This window comes from Manihot esculenta, chromosome 6 (assembly GCF_001659605.2).
Source record: "Manihot esculenta cultivar AM560-2 chromosome 6, M.esculenta_v8, whole genome shotgun sequence".
Classification (NCBI taxonomy): Eukaryota; Viridiplantae; Streptophyta; class Magnoliopsida; order Malpighiales; family Euphorbiaceae; genus Manihot; species Manihot esculenta.
Genome location: NC_035166.2, coordinates 29,951,147 through 29,971,405, shown reverse-complemented (window position 1 = coordinate 29,971,405; position 20,259 = coordinate 29,951,147). Strand labels below are relative to the sequence as shown.

The following is a 20,259-nucleotide window of genomic DNA, read 5'->3' as shown; positions in this document are numbered from 1 at the left end:
GAAGAAATGGTTAAAAACAAAACATTATAACATTATCAATCCACCAATTTGATATATTATAAAATAGGTTTTAAAAGTGTGAAACCACAAAAAGTCTTCCTTCAAAAAATTGAAATTTCTCTCACATATAAGTTCAATAATTTTAAACCTTGAAAAAAACTATAGACAGCGTCTTAAAAGAGAGATTTTGACCAAAAAAAAAAAAAAAGAAGATTTAGGAAAATATACCATTAGATCATTAATTCTCTGGTTGGATGGTACAAAAAGTTCTCCACTCCATCCGATCAACAGAAATTAAATGGAACAGGAAGAAAACTTGGTTGGCAAAACCTTTCCTCTCGTCTTCGAATCTTCCAAAACTCTTCAAATCCCTAAAATCCTGAAAAGTGGAACCTGACCATAACTTGAAAACGCCCCCAAATCGAGAAGGAAAAATCCACCAAGCCCACGGCATCCCGATGATTTTAGCGGGTGGTGACATCCTGGGGGCAGCCCAGATTGGCTGTGGGGAAACAGCGGCGTTTGCGACTGCCGATCCTGCTCCACCTGGCGAGGGATCCATATGGGATCATGCATCACACTTCCCTTCTATCCAGATATCACCAAAACATCAAGGACGCTCAATCATAGAGATTTGTCAAAATAAGAACAAACACAAGCCCATACAAGATCCAGCTGCCTCATTTGATTTGACTAGAATAAACAACTCAGTTTTAGCATTACAAAGACTAACGCCAACCTTTCATTAAAGATACAGGACGCTACTAAAATTCATTGTCAATCACCAGCCCTATGCTAACAATCAACCTGCACATTATCCGGAATTTCATCAAGTATCACTTTGCTGCTGTTGAGCTTCTTGTTGTGGTGGTGGTGGTGGTTGAGTCTGTGGCCACGGCATGAATGCCACGGGTGGTCGAAGCTGCTGGGCTCCAAAGGCTGCTGCTTGATCAACTGGTTTTCCCATAATCATCCCTGGAGGTCCCACAGGAGGCTGTGGTGGGACATAGTAATACGGAATTTCAGCAGGAGAACCAACCATAGGAATAGTAGCCTTAGTGACCCCTAATCCCTCCTCTTTTAATTCATCTCTGGGAATAATATCAACCAAGAAATCAAAAACGTCAGTCCTTGATATTGCTGCTGCAATGTCATTCTTTTGTAATGTCCTCCGCTTGTTCTCTTCTGTGTGAATCCAGGAGCGCAGGGTCAGCTCCAAGATGAACATTTCACATGCTTTAGCAAATATAACGGGGGCCTCAGCTGAAATCATTCGGACATCTTCATCAGCTTTCATTATTTTTTTAATCCGAGCAAGTGGGAGGCTGTGATTCTTGAAGTCAGTTATCTGCTCAATTTCTTGCATTTGGTTGGCCCAGAACATTTGAAGCTGCTGCTGCTGCTGTTGATGGTGGAAGTGCTGGGCCTGTTGGTAGGTAAGCTGATGAGGGGAGTTGGAGAAAGTGGTTGGTGGCTGAGTAGGAGAAGGCACAGCTATAGCAGGTGTTCCTGAAGCCATCATTGCAGCAGTTTGGTAGGGGTTAGTAGTATAGGACATCTGACCTGCACCAGCTACCACTCCCATTACAGGCTGCTGTTGCTGTTGTGTTTGCTCCGACTGATCCATGATCTATTCTACAAGTTACTTGTACCCGTGTTTGAACTATAACCTCATCAGACTGTAAGAAACATGAAACAATAAATGCTCGAAAATTAATCTTGACGCGAGGTTAAAATATCTGGGAAAAAAAGTTTAGGCTAAGACCAGTTAAACTACTAAGAAAAACAGATCAGAACAAATATAACAGTGTCTGACTACAGCACCAACTCATATGGAAATGTTGAAAACAGAATAAAGACTGGACTGGGATCAGGTCTTATAGATTCATTTCACGAACAGTCTCCTCTTGATGGAACAAAATGGATCTCCACTTCAACTTTTAATGGCAAGACAGCCAAAAGGTTAGAGATGCATGATACTAGACCGTAATTTCTTATGTTGTTTACTATAATTGCTGATATATTGATGAATTTAGCTATGCAAATAAATGCCATCTAAACAGGCATCCATTACGTACATAGGCCTCACAGTACTAAAGAAAATGAATTTCTAAACCACAAAGAACATAATTAGGAAAAAAAAAAGATATGAAAATAAGCCAGGAAAGTGAAAATTTAAGCCCATAAAAAATAGACCAATGCATACAGCCCATAAAAGATGGACCGAGTATTACTTTCAGACTATGAACATATCAGCCAAGACTACAGCTACGAAACTCAGGAGGAGTAACCTTTTCCCTTTTACATTCAAGCCATGTGGTATATTTTACTTGCAGTCACTTTCACATAAAGGATTGTAATGTTTAAAGAGGAAGCAATGAGATTGGAATCTATAGCACTATATTCTCGCAGAAATACAACGCCCTAACAAAAGGCTTCCCATTTTGATTTCCTTACTCTGTCCCTCCTATAAGCCACACCCATCAGCTCACAAGAAAATTGGCACATGCATGGATATAGCAGGCATAAAACATTCCCAGGCAAGTCCCGAGTAAAGAGAGAATAAAAAAAATTTAAAAAAATAAAAAAAATAAAAAAAAATAAAAATAAAAATAAAAATAAAAATAAAAATAAAAATAAAAAGAGGAAGAAGGAGAGGTCTGCACCATGGAATTCTAGACAGCAAAAGACCTAAGGTTTACGCTGTTAATCAGAATTTTCTTAGAAAATTTTACCACTAACTCGTGAAGAATCAAACATCATCACTACTTGAAGCAAAGAAAATAAAATTACGCATGTGATCCAATCAACAATTGAACTTATTTCATGAATAAAAAGCCCTATCTATTGCTTGGTATCTGAGAAAGAGCAATAAGAAGAAAAAGAAAACAATTTTATCTTAGCTTAAACAGCTGCGGGGAAGAAACACACATCCTATATCTTAAGAATTACATCAGTTTCTTTTCAACTTTTCTCACCAACCAAACAGAAGATTAAATAGCACACAACGCATTAAATTAAAAGTAGCAAAACAACAAAGAATTTAAAGGATAAAAAAATGAAGTACTAGACAAACAAAAGAAGTTACCCATTCATTTCCAACTGAATCTAAGCTGAGAGCACTCCAGTAGAAACCCTAAGAGAGAGAAGATTAGAAAATTTTCAGAGGGAGAAATGAAGGTTAAAAGGGAGGGACACAGGAGCTTTTGAATGTATACTCTTTGAAATTAGAGAGAGAGAGTTCCATGGGTATCTATTTATGCCACGTGTCGAGCAGTAAAAGTTCTGACTCAATGGAGCTTTTGTATATACACGTGGAAAAAAATTACTGGAAGTCGCATTAGTGGAAGGTGCTCACGTGAACCGCCGTGACATTGCAGAAAGAGACAGCCTCAAGTGCAGTGGTAATCTTCGTAATAAGGAAGAAGAGTGTGAGGGTGTTTTTGGGAAATACAGGGGAGTTAAGGCTTCGCTGGTTGAGCACGTGGGTAGGGCGTGCGGTGTCAGAGGTAAAAGCGAGGGCGATAACCCATTTGCTCTTACCATTCAAACTTGATTTTTAAAAAAATGTTTGATATTATTATCTGAATAATAAGAAATATTAAATATTAATTTGAATTTATAAAAATTATTTAATTTAGTTATGTTAATCATAATAGTAAAATATTTCTACTGTCAGTTGAAATAAATTCTAAAATTAAGCTTAATATTTTATTATTAAAATATATTATTGTTTAATATAAATTTGTTTTAAAAATTTTATTTAATATGTAAAACATTATAATTTTCTCAATAATTTCTTTGAATTTCAACATCTAATATGATATTTTAATTACTGAAATAATTATTATAGAATTATAAATAATAGGAGAAAAATATATCATCAAGTTCGGACACGTACTAAGTTAAATTTACACAAATATTTTTATGGTGGGAAGGTATTAGGTATGGATTGAGGGTCCCATTGCCACCTCACGTGAGAAACATGTGAAATCATTTTGCTGAGGCACGCGTTCGGTCAGTGGAGCTTTTTGGGTACTATTCGGCTATTCCAACCAGACCAGAGATCCAGCAATGAATAATACTTCCTGTTCTAGTAATTTAATAAGATTATAACAATAAATTTTATTTAATTATTCCTTAAAATATTGTTTACTTATATTATTTATAAAAATTAAATAATTCATGTTGCTAGTTATTTTTAATTTAAATAAATGTAAAACAAATATTTTTTTTAAATTAATAATTTAAATTTTAAGTAAGAAAAAAATTTTGTGAAAAGAATTGAATAGTTTGTATAAAGAGACGAATCATTATTTAGTTTTGTGATATTTTAAATTAATTATTTAAATTTTTTATTTTAAAAATATATTAATTATATTTAGAAAAGATCAATTAAACTAAAAAATTCCAAATTTTCGTGTGAATTCTTAATTATATTTATTTTTTAATTATTATATTAAATAATTAAAATTTTAAAATTAATTATAATTGTATATATATTTCAAAATCGATTTTGATTAAAACAAAATTTGTTTATTTTTATAGGTTCATAAAATTTTTTTGCCTACTAATTAAACAGTACATAATAATTTACTCTACCAAAAATTATTCTAATAATAATAATAATATGATATACATAAACGTTGCACTTTCTAAAAATTGTATTGTACTAATGAGATACTTTTAAAGTCGGAAAATAATTTTTAGCAGTTCATACAAAAAATTGATTGGAATTTCTCATAAAATGTTTTTTAAACTTAAATGAGAAGTCACAATTATTTCATGAATCTCATTATAAGTTTAGTTTAAGGTCTAGATAAAGTTTCAGCAAAATTATGGAGAAAAAACTGTGATAAAATGGAATTAACTGTTGGTTAAATTATGTAGTAATTAATTTAAATTAAAAAAAAAATCTCAAATGAACAAATTTCTTTTTATTTAAATTAATTTTAAAAAATAAATATAATTACCATTAATTTCAAATGTTTAATTATTTTATATAAAAATTAAAAAGGTGAATATAATTAAAAATTCGTGTAAAAATTTAAATTTTTTAATCTTTTTCTGAATTAATCAAAATATTTTTTGCACAAGTAATTAATGATTAAAAAGTAACTTTGTGAAGATAAAAAATAAACGAAAAGCGAGAAAGCCATGGTAGAGCCACCAAGTGGAGTGGTGTCTCATTCACCAATGGGAGTGGGGCCCATGTTGGTTGAGTTAAGCACCGGCCCCTCCAAAACTATGACTTGAGTTGAGCTAGCGGACAAGCCCTCCAACTTTCTATTGCATTTAATTTTTAATTAACCAACTAACATTGTTTTTTTTTTTTTTTTTACTGCATGACAAAACCATGGTTGTTCAATGCTTGCTGTCGGCTGTCGGCTGTCGGCTGTGGCAAAATGACTAATAATGACCATTCGATAAATTAAAAATGATGATCATCGATCTCCTAAATAAGTTAAAATTTCGATCACTTCCAAGATGGCATGTGCTGAAGCTGTGGGTCGTGGTGACTCACAATTGGCAAAATGCCACTGTTTCATTCACTGATGGCCCCGTGGGTGTCCCATTAATCGCTAGAGCGGAGAAAGTCCTTTACAAAACAACTCCTCACATTGCTTTGGTTTGGTTTTATGAATGCAAATGGAACACACCCTTCAATGGGCTTCTTCGATCAGAACTCTACCATCAAAACATAATGATCCCTTTTTTCTTGGGCGTTTGAATCCATCCATCACTAGTCTTCCAAGAAACAGCCAGCGAAGGATGAACATAGAGAAGCTTTACTTTGTCAGGGAGATTCGCCATATTGTAGATTGTGAACTGAAAAGGCAACTGGGAAGAATAGGTTTTCAAGTAGTTGGATTCATGAGCCAAGCTAGAACCATGCTCCCTGTTTATTGCTGTGATACATAAGACTAGCCAGCGAAAGTGGTTCTCTCCATGGTTGGAAAGGAAGGCATACGAAGCTGGCATCTACATAGCTTGTGTACAGCGTTCCTTCTTCTTCGTGATGGTTTTCATTAATACAGTTTTGTCGTAAACCTTCCATTGGAAGAACCAAACAAAGAATGCAAGTATGTGTATAATCATGTTACCCATGGCAGGACTACAATCTGGATTGTTCATGTAAGAGGCCTACCTTTCAGGAAAGGTCTCACACCTAAAGGTGTTCAACAACTATTGCCATGACGAATACATCAGCAACTGTAGTCTTTAATCACAAATTATAGTGGCTTCTTTTCTACTCTTTATTTTCTTTTAATTTAGCTACAGAATTACAAGAAATTTCAGGAAACCACTCCCAAAACCTCCTCATATGAGTGGTTTAATATGTAATGTGGGTTTAGTATCAGCATGATCATTCTACAGATAGTAATAAGATGAAGCTCTCTTAGCAGCATATACAAAGATAACCCTAACAAACCAAAAGGCCAGGCGAAGAATGCTGTTTTGAACTGTCAAATCCAATGACAAATTGATAATTCCATAAGCAAAACACTGTACATGTATTATAATTGAAGAGAACTTCCATTTTAAAAACATGAATGGAAGTGAATCTCTTCCCCTGCTAATATGATACAAGATGATTGATTCTTGAAATGACCTAATATCACGGCACATAGCTGAGAACTAGTCATGAAGAGGGCTGGATGGAGAACAAATATCACTGTAATCAACCCCCAACTAGTTTGGAATCTGAGGCAAAAGTTAAGGACTACTACTAATAATATGATACAAGTCGATTTCAGGTTTATAGTTTAATGAATCCACTTATCATGGAAAAGAGGAAGGAAGAAACTTCAAATCATGACTTTGATGGCTTGTGGCCATGTCCTTTGGTTTGGCTAGCTGCTGTAGACATTATGCGCAGACGTCTGGCAATTTCTGTGAAGGAAGGCCTGGCTGCAGGATTAGGGGCCCAACACTGCTCCATCAACCTTTTCCAGTCAGGATCACAGAAATTCGGAATGGCTGGTCTCAAAGTATTATTTACAATTCCACCTGCACACATGGAAAAGATTGACAGATTTAATGAAGGCACTGCATGCACAAATACCAGCTTGAACATAAAGTAACAACTATACAGGTTGATAGGAAAGAACAACAAAGGTTACATAGATTAGGGCATGTCTGGAAGCAAGAGTAGCCTATTGTTGTAATACTAACTCCACTCAAGCTTCCCTAATTAGTAAATCAAATTACTCTAAGATCCAACCCCATTTGCAAAATCATCGATGTTCATTTGTTACCCTTTATGACTTGATAATTGATTTTTTTTCAAGCAACATAGAATGTCTAATGATAGAGGAATGACAGGAAGAAGCAAAAGAGTGGTAGAAACTGCACCTATGATGGCACCATAGTGCATGTTGGCATATGGTTCCTCACCAGTGAGAATCTCCCATAGGACAATTCCAAAGGAGAAAACGTCAACCTGAGAATCAATGTAAAATAATAACTGAACATAAGTGCTCAAAAGCTAGAACGATTAAGGGGAGAGGAAATAGATTTGACAACCCTGTAAATGTAGGTTCACACGTTTTGCCCTTATAATAGATGATGCATGCAGGAATAACTTCCTAAAACCTACACCAGTTAGCTTTTACCAGAGTCTGTTGATAAACTAAAAGAAACTGAAAATTGAGATTATATTAATATGTTCATTGACTCACTGCTAAGGAACACATTTGATGCTTTCATCCAGTCGGTGCCAAACTTCCTAAAGGCTACATGAAACTATCTAGACCAACTAGAAAGTTATCTTATCTCCTGTGCCACTGCAGAAAATAAATTTTAAGTGACACCTTTACCTTTTCCGAGACCTTGTTGCTACTACCATGTAGCAGCTCTGGTGCCATCCATGGAAGAGTTCCACGCACACCTCCAGATACCAATGTATTTCGTTTAATTTTTGACAGTCCAAAATCACCAACCTGGAGCATCCATTCTGTTAGAAGTTAGAACAGTTGACAAAAATTACCAGAACTTTAACAAATATGCTATCAGAATTTACCTTGCAGATTGGTCGGTGGGGATCTTTTAGGTTCACAAGCAAGTTGTCACATTTCAAATCAAAATGCACAATGTTCTTTGAGTGCAGATACTCCATTCCAAATGCAGCATCCATAGCTATTAGGAGCCTCTTGCGACGATCCAGATACCTGCAAGTAAAGATTGGAAGAGATAAGCAAAGGAACGCAAGAAAATCAACTATCCAAAGTGAAACTGCAAATTAATGAGCCATTGCTAAAAATATTTATCATTGAGAGAGGGAAGATATGCAAGCTAAGTTAAAGACTCCATAATGCAACCTGTCCTTCTTGAGTAAGACATGCCTAAGAGAACCATCAACCATGAACTCTGCCACAGTAGCTAACGTCCCGCCAGGCCCATCTTTCACCACACCATAAAATGCAACTACATTTGGATGGTGAAGCTTTGACAGAATTTCAGCTTCCCGCCAAAATTCTATAGTCTGAGAATGGCAATGAATATAGATTATTTAACATTCTAAAAAAAGAAGAAAAAAGAAGAGAGAGAGGGAGAGATGGAAGTTAAGTTTAACCATTATACTTCAAGCAGAAGACTAAGAGACTAATATAATGGATTCCTAGATTGGTTTTCTTACTAATGATTTATTTTATGATAGGGAGAATTACTATTAGGTCCTTGAATTTTTTAAAAATTCATTAACTGTTCCTACAATATTTAAGCAATTAAAAAGTTCCTTACCATCTTAAAATACAGCTAGGTGACTCTCTGTTAGTATTTCCATTAGTCAGATGACTAAATAAATTATGATAATGAAACATGAAAAACTTTAGAGCAATTTGTTTAAAAGGTCACAGATTAAATTTAAAAGGTATCATGGTGTTTATCAATGCCTAATGGAATCTATTAACATATACTGATAGAAAACTAAGTATTTGCATTTAGAAGTCCTTTAAAAAAATCTTTTAATTGGACTTAAGAATTATAGGGACAAACAAATAAATTTCCAAAAACATCCAGGACCTGATAATAATCTCCTTTATGATAAGATGTTAAATGATTAGCTAATTAGCATGTAACTACTTTTAAAAAAGCAAACATAGAGAAACAATTACCAATCTCTCTTGCTCTGATGATCGACCAGTGAAACAAATCTTCTTAAGCCTCTTAATGGCAACATCTGATCCCCTCCATTTTCCATGATATACAGTTCCAAAAGTGCCAGAACCTAGTTCCCTCAGCTCTTCAAGATCTTCATTGTTTATGAACTGCTATATGTATCCATTAAAATGAATAATAAACAATAAAAACAATTAAACGGTGTCCAGATGTTTTAAAGACTTGAAAGTAAATTTAGTTAATCTCAAACTACTGGACAAGAAAAAAAAATACAAACATGCAAAGGAACAACAGATATGCTCAATCTTTCCCATATGCTGAAGAGGAAGTGCAAATACCATAGGATGATTGAATGTTATTACAGATGCTGGCAAAGTGTTAACTTTGTTTCCAGAGGCATCAACCAATTCAAATATAAAAAATTACATTTATATATACATCCTTGAGTAAATGCAGACAGAGTTATTTATTTAAGCAAGGATATAAACAAATTCTCCAAGTCCAGCCCACAAGTGTTACAGAAAAGATGCATTATATGCCATCATAAGAGGAAAGCTGAATCAAGAGAAGCAGCTCAATAATGGAACAGATCAAACATTAAATGTTGTGAATTAATAATGTTTCAGCACACAATAAAAAAATGCATCATTGATGACAGAGAAAAGGAGAGGAAGGAAGAGAGAGAGCACAAGTTTTGTATCAGCATAAACATATGCTTACATATACATGAAGCATACCTGCAATGCACTGATGTCAAAATCTACAAGAGATGGATTAATAGGAGGCAGGCCAATGTTCCTGTTTTCCAACTGCACAACCTAAAACATCAACAAAGTGAACTTCAAGGCTGTAGGCTGGAAATAAGTTACTAAACCATTTATCATTGAGAAAAGATACCTCATATGGTGATTCTGGAGATTTTAAGTTCTCCACCATAGCACCAAACTGCATATTTTTACTGCCTTTCACCTGGGAATAACCAAAATCCGAATGAACTGTGGAGTCAGCTCCTCCTGTTCCTGGTATGCTTTCTTTATTGCTGTCTTTACCAAAATTAAGCTGGGAGTGGGAATGTTTGTGGTCCATTGAAACTGGATCTTCTGTCAAATGTGCAAAAAGATGTGTCTTCTGATCTCCATCTTTTGCTTTTGCTAGTAAAGGAGTACTTAGAAGATCCTGATCGATAAGAGAAACATCTTTCTGAACGAACTCTTCTTGTGCCAATTTTTGAAAATATGACCAGTGCTTAGGCTCATGATTTTCCATGATCACACTGATGCCAGCTCCATCTTTGTGCATTGGAGTAACACCTACCCTCTCCTCAGTAAGTATCCCTCTGGGGAATATTTCAGAAAAAAAATCATGAGGGAATCTATCATTAATATCTATGCTGACGTCTGCCTGTTTTCTTGCTGAAATACCAACAGGGTGTATTCCTTGAGGAATATCATTAGCTGAGCTCTCTTTTTGAGAAAATGGCTGAGAATGTCCAAGATCATTACCTGCAAAATCTTTTCCTGTTATCTCACTAAGTTTAGGCCCCAGAGTATCAGTCAGAGGATCCTTGTGGTGCACAAGATAAGTTACTTGGGATGCTGCAGGATTTCCAGATCTTGATTCTCCAGTTTCTTCAATCAGGAGATTTTCCTGGTTACCTGCAGTGTCATCATGGTCAGCATTAAGCATAGCTTCTCTGTTTGCAGAATCTTTATCATCCACATCATTTGGAACTGCTAGCTTGAACCCACTCTGCAAAACATCATGAGAATCCAAAAGCATCTTATTCATCTCAGAAGCTGCATCTGCAAACACCTTGTACTTCTGGGGTTGGGCAAGCTCATTGTTGGTCTGTTGAGGATCTATATGCAATGGTTTTACAGTTGGCATGGAGTGTTCAGTATGGAGATCCGGATCACTTTGAATAAGGTTTTCAGCAGATTCTCTAATTGACTTATGCTCAGTAATATTGGAACTAGAATGAGAAATAAGAAACAGAGAACCAAGTGAATCATCAGATTTTGATAACCTATTCATCAGCTCTGCTTGTTCCCGGGGTATTCTTTCTGAACAATATATCCTCTGAGTAGGTAGGGATGGTTCATGATAGCTCAAGTCTATCAAATTAGAAACAGAATCAGAACCGCTCAAACCAAATGTACAAGATAGGGAACATTGATCATTTTCACTTGATTTAGATATCTGCACCTGATTAATGACATCTACAGAAGAAGAGGTCTTTTCAGATTCACATTGATTAGAATCATTTTTTGAGGGCAGAGAATGGAGATCTTCTTGTGCAGAAACACTGACTGATATTTCATCAACTGGAACAGCCTTTTCTAGGGGACGAGTTTTTTCAATACCAACCTCATGTTGAACTGAACCATCAAGTTTTCTCTTTTCTTCCTTTGCTAATGTCTGTGAATTCTGCTCATGAAGACTGCCATATGACTTCCCTCGATTCAAGCCTCCTTGATTCATAAGCCCATGAAGGGAGGTTGAATAGGGAATTTCTTCATTAGGGGAGTAATTAGAAGAATTGTTGGGATAGTGCGCCACAAATTGCTGGGAAACTCTATATTCCATCATTTGGCCATGAGAAAATTGTGGGTTGGTTTCATATGCACTGGATAAATTCTGATGAACCAGTTGAGCAGATTGGAAAGTGCTAGGCAAAGTTGAAGTACTGACCCCAATAGAGACAGCTGCTACTCTACTTGTCTCCCTGTCAACATTTAATACATCTAGCTCATTTAAATTATTTCTGGAAGAGCTTGCCAAACCATGTACAATTGAGCTTTTTCTTAATCCCAAGTCCATGCCATTAACTGCAACTACATACTGAATATCAGAATCACCCTCCAAACTGCCCAAGCCAAACTGAGCATCCTCCAAATCACTCATGGAGAACAGAAACATTCTAAGTTTTTGTGATGCTTCTCTACCTTCAACTTCATTCCATTCCTCCATCATATTCTGCAGATCCTCATCACATGAAACAGAAACCAATGCATCAAGATCCTCTCCAGGAAGCTGATATTTTATCACATGAGGTTGGGTATAAATTGCTAAGGTTTTCCGCTCAAGCTCTTCCCACGAAATATCCTTTGATATACATATAATGTGTGTTTCACCCCCAACATACCTGAGCTTTCCATCACTAGGACGAGGCAGTATCGTACCGCCAAAGCTGCAGAGCAGCTTCATCTTTGTAGATGAGCTATCAGAGGTAAAACCATGTAGAAATTGTTGAATGTCATGTTCTGATGAAGTTTGTGGAACTGAATGGACTGACCCATAGTCGCTTCTCCCTTCATATAAAGACAAGTTTGTTCTCTCAATTCCTTTTGAACCTTTCTCTGCTAAAGGGAGCGTTGAAGCATATGAACTTTCAGACCCTGTATGAGTAGTGCTTAAAATACTTTTTAGCTCCATATGATTTGATGCATGATTAGGATCAGCTAGAGCACTTGGGATGAGAGGCTTCTTAAGATTAACTCGATCACGCATAAATTCAAGAGCAAACTCCTCACCTGTCTGTATGGAGTAATTAAGTACAGGTTTAACTTCTGATACATTTAGGTCAGGAAGTCTCACATTAGCACTTCTGCTGCTTATAGGGTCTATTAAAAATGCTTGAGATGCAGCAAATCCTTCATGTCCTGATTCCCTGGCACTGTATCCAAATTGATTTTGCATATCCAATTGTTCCATTGTGATGTTTGAATTCCTCTCCATTTAAACCAACTTGATTGGAATTAACCCCAACACTGTGAAGCTTACATGGTAGATACATACAAACAGCCCAAGATAATATAAATTACACACTTCATATGTACAAAGAGCCCTCAGAGATATATCAATTACAAACTTTGTCCACAGAAAAAGTCAGTAATAAGAATGAGACATGGAGAATATGAATTTTGCCTGCAAAAATATCGAAACAGGAAACAAGCTTCAGTTGCATCTGAGGTCAAGTTGCTCTAAAGAGATCTCCAAAAGCTTCAGCAATCCTAAATTTGGAATTGTGTGACAACAATGACTCAAATGGAAGTCTAGAAGCTTGAAATAATATTATGCTGCAAATATGTTCAAATTGAGAAAGGGTATGAAAATTGGACAAGTAAGAAAAACAGTGTCTTAATATATTTAAACTGGAATATATTACAGCTGTATGAAGTCATCAAAATCTCAGGGAAAGGAGAGGAGGATGCTTTCAGCTTAAAATATAAAAGACCCTAAAAATGTCCAAAATATGAGCTTTAGAATCTGTTCAACAGCAACGACTAAACCTTACTGGCTTATTTCAAAATAGCTGGGGTCGGCAATATGAATGCGGTTGACGCTATTCAGCTGTTTGCTATAGAATCTCTTCAAGCAAAAAATAAGTCACACAAGCAAACCATCAAGACCATAAATCAATAGGCTCCTACAATACTACTGCCTAGTAAAATACACTCCAGAAAATTGGTAACAATATGACATCAGCACTTGACTAGATTATTAGACAGTGGCAGATAACTGAAAACATATGACAGCACCCACAGATACATGAGCTGGAATGAGTGTAATTTTACATGCAAATCATGGAGTATGCAACCAAAGCAAGGGCTTCGGGTGCATAGCATAGACCAAGTACAAAGCACAAAAGTAGAACTAGTTGAACGAAACATCTATTATGCTGTTGTGCCAAGCAAATTGATCACTTGACTTATCAGTTACTAAATCTTGCAGTTGATAGATTTTAGTGCACGGCACGCCATAATTTACCAAAAAATTTTGCACTACAGATGACATGGCAAACGAAGTTCTTAACTTTGTGGCCTAAAAACTCAGCGATAATGAAATGAATAACCACACCTACTGAGCATGATAGCTATAGCTAAAAAATTAGATCATCTATGGACAAATGGTTAAGACTTTAAACTGCAAGATCAAAAAGTAAAATGAAAGTCGCATAAAATAAGAAAAAATAGAATTAATTGTAGCAAACGTACAACTGAAGAAGACAGAAATTCTATATGTTGAAGCCAAAAAAAAAACAAAAGGTTGTGGTTGAAGAAGAAGGATTGCGTGAGGTACCTGCAGCAACGACTGTAAAACTGCGTAAACAGTCGAGCAATAACGAGATGATTTGGTTCTTTTTGTTTTTGGTTTCGGGTTTTCATTTTTTTTTTTTTTTTTTCTTCAAAGGTTGTTGGCTTTGGTTACTTATTCGAGTACTTTTATTCTCCTATTTAATAACAATAATAATAATAAAATAGAGAGGCCTTGCCTTTATCAGGCGTTCACGCACGCTTTCTGCGCTAATAAAATCGTCTGCTACTGCTTGTGCCAATACTCAAGCGAGGAAGAAAATAAAAAATAATTGCCAAATTACGATATTGTCTCTTTTTTAATACTTATTTACTTAAACACCACTGCTTGGCTGTTTGCTTGGTTTTTTTCTTCTTGTCTTTTTTTTTTTTTTTTTTCTGAAATTAATGATTAGTTGGAGACTCATTTGTCATTTCGCGGCTGCTTTTTGAGTTTTGTCCTAACTCATAATAATAAGGATGGTCCGTAGGGGGGCCACCTATTAGCCACAGTCCCCGGCTAAACCAGCACGATGGATATATACATATAAATTTCTACAGAAGCTACAATTATAATATAAATATTTCAAATACAATTAATTTTTTTAAACAAATTAATCTTTATTTTTATATTGTTATAATTAATATTTAAAACCTTACATTTTAAACAAGAAACAAAATATTCATAAATTTAATCCCTAGTGATAACCGCTGGATTTCACCACCTCGTTAGGAGGTCGGGCCCATGATGACAGCACTAATTCGAGGGTCGTTAAGCCTCTTAAATAGACCGGTCCAAATCATTCGGCCTTAAGACCGGACCTCCCCTGAGCCTCAGTCTCTTCAACTCCAGCCCGGTCATGAGGATGAAGAATAAACAGTCCATTCGCCTAGCAGGTCTGTCCGCATGCGCGCTAGGAGGGAATTAAATAGCCGTTCAACATGGAATAGATGTCTGACATTTTAGTACGTACGTATCCGTATGGCAGAGACAGGTGACCCAATAATGGTGAGACCTTTAGATGTTACTAGCAGATAAAAGAAAAGGATAAAAGGAGGAGAACACCCTCTCCTCAGAACAAGGTTATTAAACCATTGTAAAATCCTATTTTCTGGATCTCAGAACATCAATTGTCGCCGTCTGTGGAACGAAGGAGATCTTTTCATCGCCGGAGTTTCATTCTCAAAAAACACCCACTGAGATCTACAATGGCCAATCATAACGAAAACAACATTCCTAATACCCCCAATGACCTGAGCTCTGCCCAGGAGGGGCAACAGTTCTCTTTCTCTAGCCCCACAACCCCCAACAACCAACCACCAACCCCTTTTAATCCCTCGCCAAGCTTGGCGGGGAATGTGCCCGTAGCTACCTTATCTAACTAGGACCTACAAGCCATGGCCATCCATTTATAAAACACCGCCCACTGGCTGGGGCAGATGATTCAACAGAGGGGCCTCAGTACCCCAGTGAACGTGTTGCCTGTGGTAGAAGAGCCCCGAACCAACGAACCCCAACCTACCTTCAACCATCCTCAAACAAACAGCAAAGAAACCAGAGAAAGAGGCAGAAGAGCCAGTGAAGAAGAAACACCGGAAGCCAGAGTTCATGGAAGAAGGGTGAGGGAGTTGATAGAAAATGACGAGGCAGACAGTTACTCTGCTAGAACAACCAGGAGAACGAAGGACGATGAATGGAAAGAGGAATGTCACGTGGGGAAAAGACCTAGGCAAGAAGAAGAGAATGTAGATCAAAAGCTGTAGAAGATGAGAGAACAACTCATGGTCGAGTTGGGAGCAAAAGATCATAGTCAGACCCTCTTGCCTGCATCCTCGCCCTTCTCAAGATGGGTGTAGTAAGAGACCATCCCCAAAAAGTTCATGATGCCACCTATGGCAGCATACGACGGAGCTGGAAACCTAAGGGAGCATGTCCTTAACTACAAGACCTTCATGGAGCTGCAGATCCTATCGAATGCCTTGATGTGCAAGGTATTCCCTACGACGCTCATGGGGCCAACACGAGCGTGGTTCAATACCCTGGAAGCCAGAAGTATCAGGAGCTTTGGAGATTTAGCCAACGTCTTCATTAGCCGATTCATAGCCGGAGTGCCAGCTGACAGGAAAATTAGCTATTTGGAGACAGTCAGGCAAAGAAAAAATGAATCGTTAAGGGAGTATATAGCCCGTTTCAATACGGAGGCCCTGCAGATTCCCGAGCTGGACGAAAGCAGAGCAGTAGAAGCCATGCAGAAAGGGACAACCTCCCTAGAGTTTTTTGGCTCGTTAAGTAGAAAGCCCCCACCTCGCTGGCATAACTGATGAAGATGGCGGAAAAGTACATAAGGCAGGATGATGCCTTAATGACGAGTAGATTCGCCAAGGAAGTGGCAGACAGGGGGAAAGCTCCAAAGGAAAGGAGGCCGGAAAGGCAGGAAAAAAGGCAAAACAAAAGGCCTGAGGCGTACAGACAACCTTGGGACCGAAGGGACCAAAGACCACTTCCCCCTCGAATTCCAGACCAAAGATCATTTCCTCCACGAATTCCAGAGACCCTAACCCCTCTCAATGCCTCTCGAGCCGAAGTGCTCATGGCGGTCCAAAACAAAGAATTCCTCCAATGGCCGAAACAAATGAGGGCTGAACCAAGCCAGTGAGATCCTAACAAATACTGCCAGTACCATAGTACACACGGCCATGACACTAATAACTGCTATCAGCTGATCAGTAAGATTAAAAGGCTGATAAAAAGGGGGCACTTGTGAAACTTTGTGAAAAAACCAGAAGGAGAAAGGCCTCAGCAGAACCCTACTGCAGAAAGACCTCGGAGGCCAGGGACAGGACCAGTGAATAACGGTTCCAGTGGAACCATCAATATGATAGTCGGAGGGACTGGAGGTCAGATGAGCAGGAGAGGGAGAAAAAGAGAGCGAGATGGGGAGGGCTGCAGTACTGAAGTCATGCAAGTGGTAGAATATTCCCCAATGGTCATCTCTTTCTCCCCGGAAGATGCCCTCGGTGTTCAAATGTCGCACGATGATGCTCTTTGTAATACCCGGCTAAAGTCCGGCATCGGAATTCTTGCCGACCGGTGGAATCTCGGATTTACGCTTTTACAGAAAATGTATGATCATGTATGGGATTTTACAGGTACACAGACAGTATAGCAGGCTTGCTACGGGTCCCAACGACCTTAAGTCGACCTGGATCCTAGCGCCGATAGCGGTCTGGATTTCGGGTCGTTACACTCTTGTTGTTGAGGCCATCATTCATAATTACAGAGTTAGGAAAATCCAGGTAGACGATGGAAGCAAGGTGAACTTATTGTCGTACGGGATTTTCCAGTAAATGGGGATCCCTGAAGAGCAGTTGGTTCGAGATCAGACCCCGGTGAAGGGGATCGGAAGAGTCCCGATACTTGTGAAAGGAAAAGTGAAATTGGCTTTGACCCTTGGGGAAGCCCCTTTAGCTAGAACTCACTATGTAGTGTTCCTGGTAGTAAAGCTTCCCCTGAATTGTAACGCCATACTGGGAAGGCCAGTCCTGTACGACTTTGAGGTGGTGACCAGCATAAGGCACCTGGCTATGAAGTTCCCAACTGAAGCAGGAGTGGGAGTGGTCAGAGGATGCCAAGAAGAGGCGAGAGCAGTATACCTGGCCACAATATCAAAAGTGAGCTCGGCAGGGGAAAAATTTGACTCGGAAGTCCTGAAGGTCCGAGATGAGAAGAAAGAAGCCAGAACAGAGCCGGTTGGAGAGCTGGAAACCTTTCCCTTATCAGAAGTAGAAGCAGACAAGGTTTTCAGCCTCAACGCTGATCTGACTGAAGAACAGAAAACTGAAGCAAGGGCCCTAATCCAAGGTCACGCCTCAAGCTTCGCCTGGAAGCCATCGGACATGCCCGGGATAGACCCGAAGGTGATGACTCACAAGCTGAATGTTCTCCCGAAAGCCAGGCCGATAAAGCAGAAGAAGAGAGTAATGGGAAAAGAGAAGCAACAGACCACCAGGGAGGAGGTACAAAAGCTAGAGGAGGCAGGGTTTATTAGGGAAGTAATGTATCCGCAATGGCTAGCGAATCCTGTACTAGTGAAAAAAGCCAATGGTAAGTATAGGATGTGTATTGATTTCACTGACCTGAACCAAGCATGCCCTAAAGATTGTTACCCCCTCCCTGATATTAATAAAATGGTCGACTCTACGGCCGATTTTAATTACATGTCGTCTCTGGATGCAATGTCTGGCTACCATCAAATCCCAATGGACAAAAGATGGGACGTACTGTTACAAGGCCATGCCTTTTGGGCTAAAGAACGCTGGGGCAACATACCAGAGACTAATGAATAGAATTTTCAAAGACCAAATCGGTAGAAACGTTGAAGTGTATGTGAACGATATGGTGGTAAAAAGCCCAACTTTTCAGCTACACCTAGTAGACCTGAGGGAGGTGTTTGAGGTACTGGAGTGATACAGAATAAGGCTAAATCCAGCAAAATGCACTTTCTTCATCAGGGGAGGAAAATTCCTGGGATACATGGTGAGTGGAAAGGGCATTGAGCCCAATCCAGAGAAGGTGGAAGCTATATTGAAAATGCCTGAGTCGACCTGTGTAAGGGACGTCCAAAGACTTACTAGAAGGGTGGTGGCGCTCAACAGTTTCATGTCGAGGTCGGCAGAAAGATGCTTGCCATTCTTCAAAAAGTTGAGAAAAGTTTCGAACTTCGAATGGACCGAGGACTGTCAAAAAGCTTTCAAAGAACTCAAATGCTATCTTAGCTCACCATATGTGCTTAGTAGCCCACTGGAAGGAGAAGAGCTCCTAATCTACCTATCAGCTTCAAAGCAAGCTGTCAGTGCCGTACTGGTGAGAGTGGAAGAAGGAGAACAGAAGCCAGTATTCTACGTCAGCAAAGTGCTCAAAGATGCTGAGATAAGATATCTGAACATCGAAAAAATAGCTTACGCTTTATTGCTAGCAGTCAGAAAGTTCAGGGTTTACCTAGAAAGCCACCAAGGAGTAGTGATGACAGATCAGCCATTGAAGAGAATTCTTCACAGACTGAAAACCTCAGGTCGGATGCTTGCTTGGTCTATTGAGATTAGCCCCTACTACTTGGAGTACCGGCCTCGCACAACCATAAAGTCCCAAGCCCTCGCTGACTTCATAGCGGAATGCTCCTTCAATGAAAAACAAGCAGAACCTGGTGAGGCGTCGTCCTCGGGAACCTCAGGAGGAGGGAGAGAGTGGCAGTCCCCTCGAGAATTCAGCTGGAAGTTGTATGTGGACGGAGCATCCAGCACTGGGGGCAGCGGTGCAAGAATAATGCTGAAAGGGCCTGAAGGTTTCAAAGTTTGTTATGCTCTACGCCTAGGGTTCAAAGCCTCCAATAATGTATCAGAATATGAAGCACTAATAAACGGGATGTTAATTGCAATGGAAGTAGGGGCAACCGACCTCGAGATAAATAGCGATTTCCAGCTAGTAATTAGCCAGATAACAGGGGGCATATCAGGCAAGAGATCCGACTATGCAGAACTATTTGATGAAGGCAAAGGCCATAGAGGCCGAACTCAAGAATCAAGGGATCATGATAAGATACCAAAAAATACCTCGGGAAGAGAATGAAGAGGCAAACCTGCTTAGTCGATTGTCTAGGGAAGAGCTGGAACAATTCCCGGATGAGGTATATATACAGTATGTCAATACCCCGGCCTTTGACAAACCCAACACAGTGATGGAGATCGAAGAAGGAAGAAACTGGATGACCCCGTACCTTGAGTACTTGGAAAAGGGAAAACTCCCTGAAGATAAAGCAGAAGCAAAGAAAATTGCGGCTCGAGCTGCCAATTACCAAGCGGTGAGAGGAACCCTATACCGAAGAGGGAAGTCTAGCCCATGGCTCCTGTGTGTGAGTCCAGTAGAAGCTATAAAGGTGATGGAAGAAATACATCAAGGGGTCTGTGGAGCTCATGAAGGAGCAGAGACGTTGGCAAATAAAATTTTCAGGCAAGGATACTATTGGCCCGCTGTCAAAAGGGAGGCCGAGGAGTTCGTCCGAAAGTG

At 38.7% G+C, this 20,259-nt stretch overlaps 2 protein-coding genes across 11 annotated transcripts; both read right to left on the bottom strand.

Annotated features, from left to right (window-relative positions):
* Nucleotides 1-663: 663 nt before the first annotated feature.
* LOC110618125 (nuclear transcription factor Y subunit C-2) lies at nucleotides 664-3,236 on the bottom strand. Its single transcript, XM_021761183.2, has 2 exons — nucleotides 3,089-3,236; nucleotides 664-1,679 (listed from the first exon to the last, which is right to left on the bottom strand). The coding sequence occupies exon 2, from the start codon at nucleotides 1,625-1,627 to the stop codon at nucleotides 830-832; it is 798 nt and encodes a 265-aa protein (XP_021616875.1). The 5' UTR covers nucleotides 1,628-1,679; nucleotides 3,089-3,236; the 3' UTR covers nucleotides 664-829.
* Nucleotides 3,237-6,455: 3,219 nt separating this feature from the next.
* On the bottom strand, nucleotides 6,456-14,399 carry LOC110616777. Of its 10 annotated transcripts, none has more exons than XM_021759263.2 (9): nucleotides 14,118-14,382; nucleotides 10,018-13,047; nucleotides 9,858-9,938; nucleotides 9,117-9,272; nucleotides 8,322-8,485; nucleotides 8,024-8,171; nucleotides 7,821-7,943; nucleotides 7,357-7,444; nucleotides 6,456-7,011 (listed from the first exon to the last, which is right to left on the bottom strand). In XM_021759263.2, the coding sequence occupies exons 2-9, from the start codon at nucleotides 12,856-12,858 to the stop codon at nucleotides 6,815-6,817; spliced, it is 3,798 nt and encodes a 1,265-aa protein (XP_021614955.1). In that variant the 5' UTR covers nucleotides 12,859-13,047; nucleotides 14,118-14,382; the 3' UTR covers nucleotides 6,456-6,814. The 10 variants fall into 10 exon arrangements, 8 of the variants coding, with proteins under 8 accessions (XP_021614955.1, XP_043813362.1, XP_043813363.1 ...); XM_043957427.1 differs by having other exon boundaries at nucleotides 10,018-13,199; nucleotides 14,203-14,382; XM_043957428.1 differs by having other exon boundaries at nucleotides 10,018-13,133; nucleotides 14,203-14,382.
* Between the last annotated feature and the right edge of the window lie 5,860 nt (nucleotides 14,400-20,259).

Excerpts from the sequence above, each read along its gene's own strand:
- LOC110618125 (XM_021761183.2), bottom strand. The coding sequence starts at position 1,627 with ATGGATCAGTCGGAGCAAACACAACAGCAACAGCAGCCTGTAATGGGA.
- LOC110616777 (XM_021759263.2), bottom strand. The coding sequence starts at position 12,858 with ATGGAGAGGAATTCAAACATCACAATGGAACAATTGGATATGCAAAAT. Across the intron at positions 9,273-9,857 it reads TTGACATCAGTGCATTGCAG|CAGTTCATAAACAATGAAGA; the intron begins GTATGCTTCATG and ends GGATACATATAG. Across the intron at positions 7,445-7,820 it reads GCAACAAGGTCTCGGAAAAG|GTTGACGTTTTCTCCTTTGG; the intron begins GTAAAGGTGTCA and ends ATTGATTCTCAG.